This window comes from Stenella coeruleoalba (assembly GCF_951394435.1).
Source record: "Stenella coeruleoalba genome assembly, chromosome: 7".
Taxonomy (NCBI): Eukaryota; Metazoa; Chordata; class Mammalia; order Artiodactyla; family Delphinidae; genus Stenella; species Stenella coeruleoalba.
In genome coordinates this window covers 102443158-102461461 of record NC_137153.1, presented here as the reverse complement: position 1 = coordinate 102461461, position 18304 = coordinate 102443158, and the positions used below count along the sequence as shown (strand labels likewise).

At 39.8% G+C, this 18304-nt stretch overlaps 1 protein-coding gene across 1 annotated transcript in view; it reads right to left on the bottom strand.

Annotated features, from left to right (window-relative positions):
• Positions 1-18304, bottom strand: part of SLC31A1 (solute carrier family 31 member 1) — a 29284-nt gene that overhangs the window by 6871 nt on the left and 4109 nt on the right. The window contains exon 2 of the mRNA XM_079927687.1: positions 82-245. Coding sequence (XP_079783813.1) covers positions 82-213 — 132 coding nt within the window. The 5' untranslated portion in view covers positions 214-245. The remainder of the gene's footprint in view (positions 1-81; positions 246-18304) is intronic.

Sequence of the window (18304 nt, the reverse complement as noted above, 5' to 3'; positions counted from 1 at the left end):
TCTTCCAGTCCTAAAGTTCGATTATTTCTATTCCCCATGTGGGTGGGAAAGGGCCTGGGCTGCCTCTCCTGTGGCACTTACCATCATCATCATCATGTGACTGTGGGAGTGGGAGGCTGAAGAGGTCGGGTGATGGTGAGAAGGTGCCATGGTACTGTTGTCGTCCCCACTGCTCATCCCCATGCTCATCCCCACGTGGTGGAAATGGCCCATTTTTCCGGGAAAAGTTGAGTCAGCAGAAGATTCTTTTAAGAAAAAGAATTACATATAATAATTAAAAATACAAAATCTTGATTTGAAAACAAAATCTTCATGATGTTTTATCTTGTCCTTTTTTTTTTTTTTTTGGCCAAGCCGCACGGCATGCAGGATCTTAGTTGCCCGACCAGGGATCGAACCTGTGCCCCCTGCAGTGCAAGCACGGAGTCCTAACCACTGGACCACCAGGGAAGTCCCCAAATCTTGATTCTTGATAAATTGTCTATGTGGGATTTCAGCCAGTGAATACATACTCTCCTGGCCTCTTTACTCATAATTATTTTTTATAATATACAGATGGAAAGAGAAGTAACTGTACTAATAGGGATCACCTCTGGAGACTGTGGCAAAAGGGATTTGCACGTAGGGTTTCAGAAACCTAACTCTTTTTTTTTAAACTAATTTTTATTGGAGTATAGTTGCTTTACAATGTTGTGTTAGTTTCTGCTGTACAGCAAAGTGAATCAGTTATACATTATCAGAAACCTAACTCATTCTGCAGAATCACTCCTTTACTAGATATGTTCAATGTATGTTCAAATTTAAACATGAGATAAAGAGAAGAAAAGTAGCTTCTTCGGGTTGCAGGAAACAATTTGTAATAGTGGACAAATTCATGGCATTAATGAAATTTAACTGCTTTTCTAATCATAAATGTCAGTAGATAAAAAGCAAGTATTTCAAGATAATTCACCTAATTGGATGGCCTGTGTTCAATCAGGATATTAAGAATACATTTTCACATATAGGACAACCAGCCTTCAGCTAATTTAAATTAGAAGAAAAGGTCTATTGCTGCCCTAGGCAAGCAGTGTGCCCTGAATTTAGATACAGTATCAATCCCAGCAGGGCATTAGAGCTGAGAACACTGAAAACAAGGTATAAATTGGATATTCGCTATTAAATTAAGTCTAGACAACCTGCACATTCATTCTTGTGTCTTTACTATCACTTCACTATTTTACTGCAAAAGTCCATCTGAGACATAATCCAAGGAGCAAAAACTCCTATAGCTGGGGTGGGGAGTGGGAAGTTGGGGAAGGTGGAGAGGGAGGTGTTGGTGGATTCTCTTAAGTGTCCCTCAACTCCAGTTTGTGGAGGAAAGAGTGCTTTAGAAATTCCAAGTAGATATTCATGTTCATGAGCCTAAGTGTGCCTCTTATTATTAATTATCAAGCTCTTACACGCACCAAACTCTGAGCTAAGTGCTAGTAATTCAACAGTGAATAAGACAAACAAGGTACAGGATGGAGAAACAATAAACAGAACACTTTCATGAAGCGATTAGTGCTGTGATGGAAAGAAACAGGGTAATATGGTAGTATCACTAAGAGGTTGAAAAGAAGCATACTTCAGATAGGAAATTTATACAGATTCAGGGAGTCTTGGATGTCTAATCAAAAGCACAAATATTCAGCCATCTATTTTCCCCTCTTCAACTCCTATCCTATGATACTATGGCAGCAAGCTTAAAAAATAGGTTCTTATTGGGACTTCCCTGGTGGTGCAGTGGTTAAAGAATCTGCCTGCCAATGCAGGGGACATGGGTTCGAGCCCTGGTCCGGGAAGATCCCACATGCTGCAGAGCAACTAAGCCCGTGCGCCACAGTTACTGAGCCTGCACTCTAGAGCCCACGAGCCACAACTACTGAGCCCGAGTGCCACAACTACTGAAGTTGTGGCGTGCCTAGTTGTGAAGCCCGCGTGCCTACAGCCGGCGCTTAGCAATGAGAGAAGCCACCGCAATGAGAAGCCCGCACTCCCTGCAACTAAAAAGAAAGCCCGGGCGCAGCAACAAAGACCCAACGCAGCCAACGTATAAATAAATTAATTAATTTAAAAAAATAGGTTCTTATTTCCAGCAAAGGAAAAGGCAAAGCATCAGTTACCGATAATCAAAATTCAACTCTGAATTTAAATAACTTTCATGCCAGATACTTTATTACTTCATAATTGGGGAGCTGGACAAGCTGGTATTATTAATACCATTGCCATAAAGGGACTAGATTGGAGGTACAAAGAGAGACACAATAAGATCTTTGTCCACAAAGGTTTTATAGCGAACAGCAAAAAAAACACACACACACACACAAATAATCAACAAGCGAGAGCACACACACAGTTTCAATGATGGAACAAATGGTAAGAGGACAGCAGTTTTCAGATAAAGAAACATAGTAGGATGGAGAGATCACTGGTATCTGAGTGATCATAAATTATGATGTTGAACCAAGCAAATAAAGTGAAATAAGAATGAAAATACTTTTGCCTGCCAAGAAAATTGATAGCACATCCTCATAAAGAGTAGAAGTCACAAATTTTGTTCTCTTCTAATAAGGGTCTAGAAAATGATTATATCATAAGAAAACCATAAAGGATAATTTCATTTCATGTTATCAACATGAATCCTGACCTTTTATTCAGTGAATATTGGTGGAGTGCCTTTTGGTGTAAGAGACTGAGGGACATACAGAGATGAACCAGACATAGACTCTTTCCTCATGGAGCTTCAAGGCTAAAAGCTAGAAGGGGAAACTGAACAGTCATAATTTTCATTTTGGGGCATAAGATGAAACGCAAAAGGCCAATTAAAAAGGCAAGAACACAGCACCAGAAACTAAAGATTTGTACCCTTGATTTCCCTGATAAACTTTTATAGTCTTCCCATCAACAGGTTTTTTTGAAGACCCAAGGTTCCTAATTGTTCAGGCACCTCATTACCAATCAGAGACACCTGCTCAGTGAAGATCCATAATCAAATCTCTTCAGACATATCAGTGACCCAGTAATTCATATGCCCGAATCTCAAGAATGCCTTTCAAAGTATGCACCTATTTTGAAATGTCATCTTGTAGGATACATTTCACATTGAAATATACTAGGAAATAGAGCAGGAATAGAATCTATTTCCTTTCTTTGCCGATGGACAATGGATTTCTTTCTTCTTTTTTTTTTCTTAAAAAAAAACCCTTTATCAGGGGACTTCCTTGGCGGTCCACTGATTAAGATTCCGTGCTTCCACTGCAGGGGGCACTGGTTCGATCCCTGGTCAGGAAACTAAGATCCTGCATGCCCTGCGGCAAAAACAAAACAAAACAAAAAACAAAAAGCCTTTATCTTAATTTTTTTTTTTTTTGGCCGCGCCATGCGGCTTGCGGGATCTTATTCCTTGACCAGAGATTGAACCTGGGTCCCCTACAGTGGAAGCAAGGAGTCCTAACCATTGGACTGCCAGAGAATTCCCAACAATGGATTTCTTATAACAGAATCCTACGCAAATGTCAGTTTTCTGTTAGCTTCTCTCCTGCAGAGTATGCCAGCCAAGACCACTTGCAAGCCCCTTTCTGCCTATCCTGTCTCCCGAGACCACAAAGTGACTATCGACACATGTGGATAGTTCATAATAGCTCCTTCTTCTAGCATAGAAAACTTCTTTGATTTTTAAGGAAACAGAAGAGAAATGGTCTAGGAATTGGCTATAGAAAAAAATCAAGTATGAGTTTCTATGGAAATTTGTTCATACGAAATAGGTGAGAAGTTTTATTTCTCAGGAAGGCTTTACACTATTCAGTTTTTAGGGAACATTTAACTTCAGCTGGGTACTTGAAGTTGGCTATATGCCAACTTCTTTGTATTGCCCTGAATACTATTAGATATGGAAAATGAAATGGCACATTCTACATTGAATGCCATATAGCTTGCACTTCTTTCTGCCTTCCCCTTTCCTCCATTTAGTAAGTATGGTGCAGTATTTATAAAAATAGGTTTCAAAACTTCCTTGTATTCAAGGGTCTAATTCCTTCTCAGTCTACTTCTGAGGATCATGAAAAAGAAGTTTCCTCTGTTCCTGCCAACACTCCCCCCCAACACACGCATTGTAAAGCTTAACTAGAGGGCCAGATTCTTTGCAAAATCTAGCATCTCTAGAAAAATGAATATCAATTTATAGACAGAAGTTAGGGAATTAGCAAGAAGGCTAAATTCTGATACCCATTCTGAGTCTTAGCACTGACCTTACTTCTAACAGGTTTAGTCTAAACTTCAAATTCTCTTTTATTTTCCTGGTATTGCACAATGATGAATAAGAAACAATAATCCATAGGGACTATGGAGATTAGACCCCACAGAAAGACTACACAGAAGTGGTCATACATCTGCCACATGGGCCCTCTCCTCCAGCTCAGACAGATGTAATCTGGAGTCTCAGATAATTCTTCTGGAGAATGCCTCCAGTCTTTCCTGACTTCAATGATAAGGAAGAAAGTTTTTATTCTTTTTTTTTTTTGTGGTATGCGGGCCTCTCACTGTTGTGGCCTCTCCCGTTGCGGAGCAATAGGCTCAGCGGCCATGGCTCACGGGCCCAGCCGCTCTGCGGCATGTGGGATCCTTCCAGACCGGGGCACGAACCCGTGTCCCCTGCATCAGCAGGCGGACTCCCAACCACTGCGCCACCAGGGAAGCCCAGAAAGTTTTTATTTTTAAAATGATTAGGGTCGGGACTTCCCTGGTGACACAGTGGATAAGACTCTGTGCTCCCGATGCACGGGGCTCGGGTTCGATCCCTGGTCAGGGAACTGGATCCCACATGCATGCCACAACTAAGAGTTCGCATGCCACAGCTAAGGAGCAGGCGAGCCACAACTAAGGAGCCCATGTGCTGCAACTAAGGAGCCTGCCTGACGCAACTAGGACCTGGCCGAACCAAATAAATATTTAAAAAAAATGATTAGGGTCATGTTCCTTTTTTGATTTGTAAAAACATTAAACAAAGGGAAATCTATCTAGTCACTCTTCTGCTTTCTGTAGTCATTATTTATGATTGATGACACAAGCTTTTGGCAAGCACAGATAGGGGAAATTCAAGGTCAAAGATAATATACTACCATAAACAGGGACTCATGCTTATGGGCTATGTTCATGTGATCAAGTTTCACTGGACTAATCCTGCCTTTTTATGACCTGTATGGGGCCAGCAGATATTCTGAGATATGGCTCTGGCTTTGTTTCAAGTGCCTCTATAGGTGAACTTTGAAATTCTCCTATGGCTTTATGAATTCTGCACTTATGTTGTTCTTTGGGGGAGGGAGGTGGTAAAGGAGATGCAGGAATAAAGGGGAGACTTTGATATAATGCAATAACAAATAGGGCTTAGGTGCCTCTCCATAACTTGGCATTCCAGGCCAATACACTGGAGTTGTTTAGAAAAAAATGTAGTAGTTCCCAGGGAAGGGAAATACAATTTGATGAATATATATGGGGAAGACCCTTCCCGTTGATGGCTATGATGTTGTTCCACTCATCCTCTAGGCCCTGGCCTCATATTCTTACTCCAAATTGACTGGCAGAAAAGTGGTCATAATTGTTCGAATATAACCACACCATGCTTTGGATATTTTAGCTGCCTTTCCTTGGCTTGTGTCCCTCTTGAGGTGCAGTAATCATAAGGATACTTACACCAGTTTCATTTCCAAAAAGTATCAGGCTGAGTAAATCATAGGTTTACACAGGTTCTAGCCAGAACTGGCAAAAACTTTTGACTCCCAAAGTTCTGCCGTATCAGTGTACTAAAAACAGTTCAGTAAAATGAGGCAGTAGAGGTAGTGAGAAGATAAGTCAGGCCAATAAGAAAAGAGGAAATGGAAAAGACCTTAAAAATCACACACACAGAGTTCTCCCCAGACTAAATGTGGCAGGTGATAGGAGTTGATAGGGCACTTGCTACAATTGCAGGTTTATAAAGACAGAACTCTGGAGAATAACTGCCAAAACCCCACCACCATCACTACCACTACCATCAAAAAAAGTAAAAAAGAAAGAAAGAAAACTTAGATTTTATCCTTTTAAAACTCCTTCAATAAAACTCAGGCTACCATTTTCTCTTCTAACTTTGTGCCTTTGTTGATAATAAAAATAATTCCAAGGGATCATCTACAACAACAACAAATTCTCACTTGCTTTTCTTTGTGTCAGTGGTTGGGTTGAGATGAGAAAGATGTTGATAGACCTGGCAGAGAATTAATTTAGTGATTACTTGCAGATTTCAATATTATTTTCTCTTTCTTCACCATATACCAAAGTGAGCTCTACTGTAAGCAGATAGTGTAGGGAGTCCCCAGAGAAAAGAGCCAGATATAGCTTTTTGATATAAGAGAAGCCATTTTAGGCCAAAGCCATCTTGTCATCTAAGCTTGGCTACCATGCTTGCCCTTGAAAAGGTCTCAGTAATAATGACCTTAAGGGAACATAAGAACAAATGACTGTTTATCAGGCAAGAGCAGTAACAATAGCAAAGATAATAAACCAGTTGCAGGATTCCTTGAAAGCACTTTTTGTGGAAAGAAACCAACCTATGCACAGTCTACATATTCAAATAATAAGCAGAGTCTATGTGGCTGTATTACTCATACATCAGACTAATGGGATGCATCAAAAGTAACCAACTTCCAGAGACACAAAGGGGAAAACGACTTCAAACACTTACACTTAAAACTTAAAGGGCCTTCATTTATGAACGGCCAATGATCTAGGCAAATAAGAAATGCTCCATGGACTGACAAGTTTTTAGAAGAATAAAAGAGCAGCTATAAATTAGTGAGAGTAGCTCTTTTACATAGAAGTTCTTGGCTAAGAATACCTATTTTAGTAAAAAAAAGACGATAACTCAGGAGCTGCCCTGAGAATCTCTTTCTAACTATCCACAGAAAAGACAGAAAGCAAACCTGTGATTCGATTCTAATCAGAATAAGACGAAGAAAGGCTTTGCTTCCGGATACTGGTTCAAGGTCACCCCCTTCTACCGTAAATTTTATCTTTCCCTATGTCCACTCCACCTTATTAAGCTGCTCAGGCTGAGCAAAGGAGATGAGAAGCCTGTTTGTCTTGGAGGAACTGATTACATGGAGAATTATATGTATAATAATGGAGGGCTATCATTTTTAAGAGAAAGCATGCTAAGGACAAACTCAATTTTTTAAATACCCACTTTCCAATCTCTAAATCATCTATGCCTTCCAGGCAAACATGAATGGACCAAGCTACTACAATATAAGAAACAGGAGGATTGGTTCAAGATGGCGGAGTAGAAAGACGTCACTCCCTCTTGTGAGAGCACTGGAATCACAACTAACTGCTGAACAATCATCGACTGGAAGACACTGGAACTCACCAAAAAAGATACCTCACATCCAAAGACAAAGGAGAAGCCACAATGAGACGGTAGGAGGGGCGCAATCACAATAAAATCAAATCTCATAACTGCTGGGTGGGTGACTCACAAACTGGAGAACACTTATACCACAGAAGTCCACCCACTGGAGTGAAGGTTCTGAGCCCCAGGTTAGGCTTCCCAATCTGGGGGTCCGGCAACGGGAGGAGGAATTCCTAGAGAATCAGACTTTGAAGGCTAGCGGGATTTGACCGCAGGGCTTCGACAGGACTAGGGGAAACAGAGACTCCACTCTTGGAGGGCACACACAAAGTAGTGTGCGCATTGGGACCCAGGGGAAATCAAAAGAAAGCTGGAGCAGCAATACTCATATCAGATAAAATAGAGTTTAAAATAAAGAATGTTACAAGAGACAAGGAGGGACACTACATAATGATCAAGGGATCAATCCAAGAAGAAGATATAACAATTATAAATGCACCCAGCATAGGAGCACCTCAATACATAAGGCAACTGTTAACAGCTATAAAAGAGGAAATCAACAATAACACAATAATAGTGGGGGACTTTAACACCTCACTTACACCAATGGACAGATCATCCAAACAGAAAATTAATAAGGAAACACAAGCTTTAAATGACACTATAGACCAGATAGATTTAATTAATATTTATAGGACATTCCATCCAAAAACAGCAGATTACACTTCCTTCTCAAGTGCGCATGGAACATTCTCCAGGATAGATCACATCTTGGGTCACAAATCAAGCCTCAGTAAATTTAAGAAAATTGAAATCATATCAAGCATCTTTTCTGACCACAACGCTATGAGATTAGAAATCAGTTACAGGGGAAAAAACCGTAAAAAACACAAACACATCCCTGGGGATGTTTCCCTTCCAGAAATATAAGGAAACAAACACTCTCTTTCCAGCCAAGCCAAGTACAGGAGATGGTTCATAGGAGCCTGCATTTTGCTATTTTTTGGTGATGGTGTTGATAATAGAACCAGTACTCCCACCTACACTAGTGTCCAGATACCATTTGCATGTATTTCTCAAGCTGTAATTTGCATTTTAGGTTGTACTCCTAGAAACTAATCTCTCTGCAAAGAGGCACATAAGTATCCTCACCTCCAACTTCTCATATTGATACACTTATTTTATGTTCACTGCGTGGCATTTATGTCTCTGTTACAGATTTACTTTCCAGCCTTATCCCAATCTCATCCTCTTCACATTCAAATATTCCACCGAAATTGATTTACTCAATTTTCCTGAATAAATTTAGTACTTTGACACTTGTATGCCTTTTTGGCCGTGTCATTCTCTGTAGTCCCGCCCCCCCCCCCCCCGATTTTCTGAATATGAGCAAATCCTATCATTATTTATTCAACATTTACAGTGCACTTAAAATGTGTCAGAAGTAGGATAAAGGTAAAATACGGCCCCTGCTCTTTTGAGTTTACAATCTAGTTCATTCTTTAAGGCTGAGTTAAAATGCCACCTCTCCTATGAGGTTTTCCTTGAATTCTTGACAGAAGAAATCTCTCTCTCTTTTCTGAATTTTTCTAGCAATCTTCTCTTATGGAAAATTTGACTTACAGTTCTTAAAGTACGAGATAAAAAATACCACATATACACAGCAAGTTCTTAGAGGGCAAGTAACTAATTTATACCTCCTTACTGCACCTGGAAGAACACTGGACAAATATTCGCTCACTCAAAATGTATTTAATTCTTACAAAACCCATGTAGGTTTCATACCTACTTACAAGGAGCCAGCTGCAAAAGACAAGATTCTTGCCTTTGCGGAACCTACTCTAGAGGAGGAATCCTCATTAAATATGGAAAAAAATAAATATGTATACGTATATATAATTATAAATTTGATAAGTAACATGAAGGAAGTAAACATGGTACTGTGATAGGAGAATAACAGTAAAAGAACTAATTTAGATGGAGGCGGTTAGGTGGAGAGAGAAGAGAGAAGCCCTCTCTAAGGAGGCAACATTTAAACAGACTGATAAATTACTGGAGTTGGGTAGAAGAGCAGAGAATAGCACCCTTGAGGCAAGAAAAGAATCAAAGCCATTCAAGGTCAGTATGAATAGAACACACTGAGTGAGAAGAGAGGCCAATGAAGTTGAAGAAAGAGGCAGAAGGGGTATACTGAAGAAGGCCTTATAGGTCATTTAAAGGAGACTAAATTTTATTCCAAGGGCAAGTGGAAGATATTTAGGCGTAATAAGCAGGGGAGTGATGTGGCCAGATTTATATTTTAACAGAATACTTTGATGTGTAGAATAACTGGCTTTTATTTGTTCTTCCCTAATAATATTTCCTGCTCAAGTTTTCTGTGAGGCATTCACAGATGGAAAAAAAAAAAAATCCCCTACAGAGCCATGGGCCATAATCCTTTAATTTGCCAGAATCCAGAAAGACATCTGTTAAAACTTTAGAAGGATTAGAAGAACCTTCTAATTTCTGGGTTATTTAATGGTTTGAGGGGCAAAACTGAAGGATATTCTACAAGGACTGTCCTGGGTTGTAAAAGCTTCTAAAGTCACACATCACCTTTTGTAGGAGAGAGTTAAGCTTACTGAATATTGTTAAGAGCATGAGTTTGGAGTCAGATAAGATCCAAATCCTGGCTCTGCTAATTTCTCTCTGAGTATCTTGGTGACATTTCCTATAAAAGTCCCAAGGGTCTTTAGGTTGGCAGTAGGTACAATGCATAGAGGCTGCTAAAGGGGCCATATCCAGATTTCAATACCATTTGGGTAAATTACTCAAATTTGGTAGTTGCTCAATAAGTTAAAAAATATGACGAAGGTAGACTAAGCTCCCTGTGGGACATGGACAGCAGACTGTAAGATACACAGCAAGTGTTTAGTAGATTTTTATTGGATTATACAATCTGTACTATACATGGAAACCTTTAACAGTGATATATGACAAACCCCACTTTTCACTCACACCTCCACGAAACATTGGCAATAAGTCCAGAATTTATGTGACTGCAGTTTTTAATGCTAAGGGCAGTGGAGAATATACTAGACTGAGTCCAAGATCTGGATTCTGGTTCATCCAACTCTGTCACTTTGTATTCTTTTGGATAAAACACCAATGTCAGTTTCTCAATTTTAGCCTTATTGACATTTGGGGCTGAATAACTCTTTGCTGTATGAGCTGTCCTGTGCACTGTAGGATGTTTAACAGTAAGTATCCCTAGCCTTTACTCACTGAATGACAGTAGCACTGTCCCATGTGTGACAATCCAAAATGTCTCCAGACTTTGCCAAATATCCCCTGGGGGGCAGAATCACCCTACTTCTTTGAGAGCCACTATTGATCTCTGAGTTTTAGCCTCTCATCCGAAACTCAGGGGAATGAGATAACATCTGTCTTGTTCTCCTTTAGGGTTATTGTATGATTCAAATAAGATAATGAATGGCAAGAAATACTGAGAGAGAAAAAAAGACCATATAACATACATAAAAGCATTATTATTACTCTGTGAGTTACTGTTATTATTATGTTCTATGAGTGCTCAGAAACAAGGCTGAAGAAAACTACTCACATCTTGTTTATGGAATGCATTCTAAGGCCTACGTTAGGCTATGTGCAATCTAATACACCTTTTACGTTTGTATTCAATAAATATTTGTTGATTGAATGATTTTAAGTCTGGGCCCAATAGTAACTTCATTTTCTCTTCTGGCATGTTCTCAGGTTTTTCTGCTGAGCTACCACAATGTAGTGTGTTTCTAGACCTAACTCCACATGAAGGACAGGCCTGGATTAAACAAGAATGGCTACTTATTTTACAGCTGGAAAACTGAGGTACATGAGGTTAACTGACTAGCCAAGGTCACGTGTCAGTCAGTCTCGAGGCAGTCTGCAATTAGAATCCAGATTCTGACCTCAAGTCCGGTGACCTATTACTTGTATCATTGTACTTCTACCCAACTACTTGCGTCCCTGTCTCTTAACACAAAGGTAGCTATTTTACTTTATGGGGGCAATTCTGAAAAATTGAGATAAGGAAACAGTTATAGTTTTTAGGGAACTTAGAAAGAAATGTAGACCTATTTCTATTGGGAGGCACAAGTGAATATTCCCTACATTTGGGGTAAACAAAGATCAAGTTATCCAAGGGCACTGTCAAGTCTATAAACCCCATTAAGTTGTCCAGGAGGAGCTAAATCTAGTTGTTATCTACCTCCAGAGTAGTTGTGTCTTGCAACACTTTACACCATGCCATGGCCTACAATTTGTGTTAAAACTATGACCTGCAGTATTCTTGGCTGCTCTGCCTCTGTAGCTCTAAGTGAGAATGGACTTCCACATAGCCGGAGCTTCAGGCCACATTTCAGCATTCCATTAAAATTCACAAAAGCCCCAAATGCCATTCTACTATATATTTTCAGTGTCAGAAACAGAACTTTTAAAGAATAACTCATAAAAATGTCACCGTTAAAAAAAGTCACCATTTATTCTACTCCTTTAAAATACCAGAACACATTTAATTATTATGCCTCTGTGTGAACTTTCAAATGGTGAATGTCACAAAGAGTCATCACTCTCAACCGTTGATTCAATAGTCTTCTGAGTAATTCTCAGGCAACGTATGGGTTGTAGCCTACCTTAACCTTTATAATTATTACAACTCGAAAGAAAATAAGACCCGGGTTCTAGCCCGGGTGTTTCCATTACACTAAGCAATTTAATCTTTATGGTCACAATTTCCTTAGTGAAGAAATAGAATAACTCATCTTTAGGGCCTATTTCAATTAGAAAAGTTTAGGTGTGTATAATATCGTTTCAAAGAAGAACAAATGCATACTTGTCTTTTCTAGGAACATTCTGAATATTAGATGATATGCTTTAGACATTCCAACATTTCAGTGGCTTTAACTTAACAGACTGTTCCTATCACTTTCTAATATATTCCAATTCACCAATCTTATACAATCATCTCTTCTGAGAAATACCTAAAGCAGAAATACTAAGAGCAACAGCCCTCCTGGTTCTTGGAGTCACTGCTGAGTATCATAATGCCATGCCATCTTTGGAGTTCAGAACAAGTTACTAAAACTTTGTGGGGATAATACATACACAGAAACCTGGGTTAATAAAATCTCACAATTTTTTTGAACATCAAATGTAAAAATATATATGAAAACGACTGGCACATTAATAACATACATAGTAAATAATAAATGATAATTGCTTCCCTCCTAACTCAAGGGTTTCTCAAAGTATGGTCCAAGGACCGCCTGAATCAGAATTATTTGAGATGTTTGGCTAAAAATGAAAATTACGGACCCCACTCCAGACTACTGAATCTCCTCTCAGGGAATGGGGTCTCAGACTCTAGGTATATATCCAGATATATAGGCAATTCTTATGCGCTCTAAAATTTGAGAACCAAAGTTCTGAATTACAGAGATGTACAACACAGATATAGTATACAGGCTCTAACGACTGTATGTTTAAGAAGAGGGAGATAAAAAAAAAAAAAAGAAAAGAAAGAAAGTCAAGATTCAACCAGGAACTAAAATAAGACATTTGTTTATTCTGATATTCCAAAAGGGCACAAAGATTGCCCAGTCTCACTTAGAATTTACACACACCACCACCTACTAATCAAAGAACTTTCTGGGCTAACACTAAATTTAATACCAAATGGCTCATCTTTGGGATTTGAGAGAGGTTTCTTTCACCCACTGTGTGAATAAAATCTGAGTTCCAGATGAAGGGGAAGTTATATATCTTCTACAGTTCTACTTTTCTAGATTAGTTGTGAAATACAGGAATTGAACTATCAGAAAAACAGACTTTATTGCTGACTAATAAGACAACAAAAAACCTTCTGTGTGAAGAAAATGCTGTATATAGTTCCCAACATGATTAATGAAGTTAAGATTTGTTCCCAGCTGAGCACTCCAGGGCCTGTCCCTAACCACAACTCCTGCATTTCTGAGAATGAGAGTTCAGTTAGAGATCCTGAATAGGTCACTAAAAACAAACAAAAAAAAAAAACATGAGGAGGAAACTGTGGGCAGAAGAGATATTTTCTCTTTCTTTTTTATGGCGGCTTTCCAAGTATGCAAGGAAGTTATTCTCTAACTAGTAAAACTGCACTTTCTGGTTGTGGGCCCTTGGGCAAATTACTTAATATCTCTGGGCCTCAGCTCTAAAATCAGGTAATAAAAGTAGCCTCTCTCGGGCTTCCCTGGTGGCGCTGTGGTTGAGAGTCCGCCTGCCGATGCAGGGGACATGGGTTCGTGCCCCGGTCCGGGATGATCCCACATGCTGCGGAGCGGCTGGGCTCGTGAGCCATGGCTGCTGAACCTGCGCATCCGGAGCCTGTGCTCCGCAACGGGAGAGGGCACAGCAGTGAGAGGCCCGCGTACCGCAAAAAAAAAAAAAAAAAAAGTAGCCTCCCTCACAGGATTGTTACGAATTCACTGAGGCAACAGCATAGTGGTTAAGAGGGTAAGTTAGTTTCCTCTAATATAGGGATGACAGTAGCACCTACCTCGTGACAGTGTGCATTTAAACACCAACTTAGCACAGTGCCTGAACACAGTAAGCCCTCGATACATAGTCATTACCGTTACTTCTTAATCTACTGTTCTTTCTAAACTTGGCATAGGTATAATTCCCCAAATCCTTTGATTTGTCCTTCGCCCATTGCTCCATAGCTAACCTTTCTTTCTAACCTTTGCTGTTCTCATTTTCGGAGTTTTCAGAGTGTGCTAGTGAACTCTATCCACTTCACTTCACAGGGAAGGATGTTCTTCACCTATAAAGAATCAGGTGGTCAGTAATTTGTTTCAATTTGATTCCAATCTGCATTTATATTCTTTGAAATGTCTCGAAGTTTCAGGCTTCTTTCTCTCTGTTTTCTAATGATAAAGGATACTTTTTTTTTTTTTTTGCGGTACGCGGGCCTCTCACCATTGTGGCCTCTCCTGTTGTGGAGCACAGGCTCCGGATGTGCAGGCTCAGCGGCCATGGCTCACGGGCCCAGCCGCTCCGCGGCATGTGGGATCCTCCCGGACCGGGGCACAAACCTGCATCCCCTGCATAGGCAGGCGGACTCCCAACCACTGCGCCACCAGGGAAGCCCCAAGGATACTTTTTTTACGGGTGGTTTCCCCACTGCCAAACAATTCTCCAACACCAGCTGGGTGTCCTACAATTCAACTCAATTCTGACACTATCTTCTCAGAGATAGCATCAGATTACACAGATTCAGGACCCAGTCCTACAAGGCTGCTCTTCACTTCAGATGCCAATTGCAAGCCTGTGCTTGTGATCAGCTGGCTATAAATCAGAGGCTCCCACAATCCCCGCTCCTTGAGTTCTACAAATTTGCTAGAGTGGCTCACAGAACTAAGGAAATCCATTTACCCACTAGATTACTGATTTATTACAAAGTATATTAAAGGAGATAAATCAACAGCCAGATGAAGAGATATATATAGTGAAGTCCTGAACAAAGGAGCTTCTGTCCTTGTAGGTTGGGGCCAGCATGGTGGCACTTGGAAGCATTCTCGTTCCCCAAACCCAAAGCTCTCGGAACCCTGTCCTTTTGGGTTTTTATGGAGGCTTCATTACATGGGCATGATTGATTCAATTTGGCCACTGTTGATTAAACTCAATCTTCAGCCCCTCCCTTCTCCCAGGAAGTCAGGGGCTGAAAGTTCCAACCCTCTAGTCACTTTGGTTGGCTTCACAGGCAACTAGCCCCCATCCTCAGAGAAGTTACCTTATCAATGAAAGACATCTTTATAGCTCTAGTCACTTAGGAAATTCCAAGGGTGTTAGCTCTGAGCCAGAAATGGGATGAAGACCAAAAATATATTCATTATAAATCACAATATCATACTTTTTCTTATTTTTATATTTTTAAAGTCATTTCATTAGGATTTTGAGAAGGAAACGAGATATGCTCAAAGCGCCATCTTGCAATGAAAATACATACATTATAAGATGTGCCGTGGACTACTTTGCAGCCATAAACAAGAATGAGGAAGCTCTTTGTATACTGATAATGACCTCCAAGGTACCTTATGAGATGAAAAAAGAAGGGGCACTATATGCTCTCCTTTGTAAAAAGTTTTGAAAGGGAAAAAAGTATATACATATTATTTGTAAACACCTATACTACCTCTGGGCATGGGGGAATAAGAAGGTAGTAACACTGTGATCCCTAGGAAGGCAACTGGTCAGATGTAGGTTGGATTTGACGCAACATTTTTCATTATACATCCTGTGTACCTTTTGAATTGTGAACCATGTGAATATATTTCCTACTAAAAAATTAAATTATCAAGTCCAACTCCTTTATTTTACAGATGGGGAAACTGAGGCCTAGGTCATTGAATAATGATGCTAATATACTCTTTAGTCAACTGAACCTGTAACATCTGCTTCTTGTACGTTGCTTCTGTAACACTAGGCTAGCTACTTCCCCCAACCCTCCCATTTCTCCAGATAGTTTGTTGGGAAGCAGCTAAGTAGGAGGGGTTTCTGAGCTTTATGTATCCTGTTTTAGTGGCAAATAATATAGAAGCTCCTGTTTCTCTTGGCCACTCTCACCTTTCTGTACAAAGAAGATCAAGTGTACAACTACATTCTTCACAAAGGCCTTTGGAAAAGCTTTTATTTGCCTGGTCCGAATAGGACAACTCAAATTTGATATGTCAAACAAACAAACTGAAAAGGTCTTTTAGTTATGCAATGATAGAAGGGCCTAAGTCCAATGGGGAGTGGATCTCCCAGTTACTATACTCTACTTCTCTGATACCTTTTGTTGTTGGCTAAGCCACATCCTGGAATAAAGCAATCCCGAGATGCACCCTTTCATACCCCTCTTACTGGATCCTTTTGTAGTCTTGACACATTTCCACCATGCTAACCATGAATGCTTAAGTATGATTTATGTAAAGATCCGAGCGTTTTATAAAAAGCGTGATAAGAGTAGAGATAGCCCTGGACTAGGCATCAGAGACTCTGAACTATAGACATAAGTTTGCCATATATTAGCTATGTGACATTAAGCAAATCACCTGAACTCAACATGTACTAGTTCATTTATTACAAAATGGATATAAAAATATCCACCCTGCCAATCTCACAGGTTGTGAGGATCAAATAAAATATGTCAAAATACTTCCTAATTCTAAGGTACAGTAAATATGAGATATTATTAATGGTAGCTTGCTTTCTCATTAGAGGACAAAATTAATCTCTGAAATTAGATGTCCAAGTCACACATAGGGCTCACTTTCATGTCACTTAAAACACACAGACTCTTATAGCCTGATTTAAAGAACACTAGCTAGTTAGATATGTATAGGTTGGCAAAGCATTGTTTTAAATGCCTCTTTGTTATAATCAAAGGCAGACAAAGGTCCCCCTTGCTAAACCTTCCATTTAGTTATATTATACGGGATTTCAATCGTCTATATCACAGTGTTGTTGGTTTGCCTGTGGAGAATGCTGGGAATTAATTTGGTGTGAGGCAGAAACTAGAAAACATTTTACCTTTTCCTTTTTTACTCCTCCCTCCCTCTGAGAGAAAAGTTGTTCAAAACCTCAGATAGAGACTGCATGGCATGGTAGAAAAGTACTGGGCTAGGAATCAGGAGACCTGGATTCTATATCTGGCTCTAGGGGTTTATTATCTGTGTGACCCGAGGAACTAGGTCTCTTCATTCATTCATTCATTCATTTGTTCGTTCATTCATTCAAATTTATTGTGTACCTACTGAGTGAAGGTACTATGATGAAACCCTATCCTCAAGAAGCGCAGTCTGATGGAGAAGGGATACATACAAATAATTAAAATACAGTATGAGATGAACTAAGATATAGGTTATGCACAGGGTTGTGTGGGAACTGATAAAAAGCCATTAGGAAAGGTAGGAGACAGGAATGGGTGCCTGCGGGTACAGTTAGTAGCATTCCTCTTCTTTCATTTCATAAACTGAACGGATACATTCTAGATGCTCCAAATTGCTTCAAAATTATACAAACACTCTGTATAGTTCTATAATAACTCTACTACCTATTTAGGGAAAGACTCAAACTGGCTAAAAAAGGTCCCGCTAACGTTTTACTGGTTGCTAAAGTTTTGCTCTTTATGTGTTCCCCCCAAATCATTTCTCTTATTTACTTTTGTAATGCAGGTTTCTATGTCATTATGCTGTATTGCACAATGTCCTCAGCCTACAAAAGCAGGTTGTATACAAAAGCCTAGGGCCTTTGTGCAAAGGAAAAGAGGTAGGGTGGACCCTTCTCAACCCTTTCCTTCTCTGCAGGGCTTTGTATTCCTAAGGATGGCCCCCCCCCCCTGCTTGGGGATGTTACCTAAATCATGAAATGATATTACTCAAAGCAATGGAACTTCAAAAGCATTTCCTTCCCAGTGCCTACTCTAAGATTTCTTTTGGCATAAACTGCTCACTTTAATGGATTAAGTATCAGACCCTTGCTGACTTCTCATACTTAGTCACAAACTATAGAAAAGTTTTGATTTTTTTAATAGCTTTTTTATGCTAAAAGCTGCATGTGGGAGTGCAGGCATCAATCAGCAACATGCCCTCTCTCTTCCCTCCCTTTTCCCCAACCATGCCTGGCTTGCCAACTTTAAATGGCAGAGTTATCTGGGTGCTGCCTGGTTATTGACTTATCTGACATCTTCCACTAGTTGAAGTCATTCTGTCTCTGTAAACACTTACTTTTTTCAGTGATAACTATGTCATCTTTTTTGTCTTTTGCAGCATGTCTGGTGAGGAAGGCAAAAAGAAGAATCAACAGCAGAGGCAAACTGGAACAAGGAGAGGAACGGACTTAAGAATC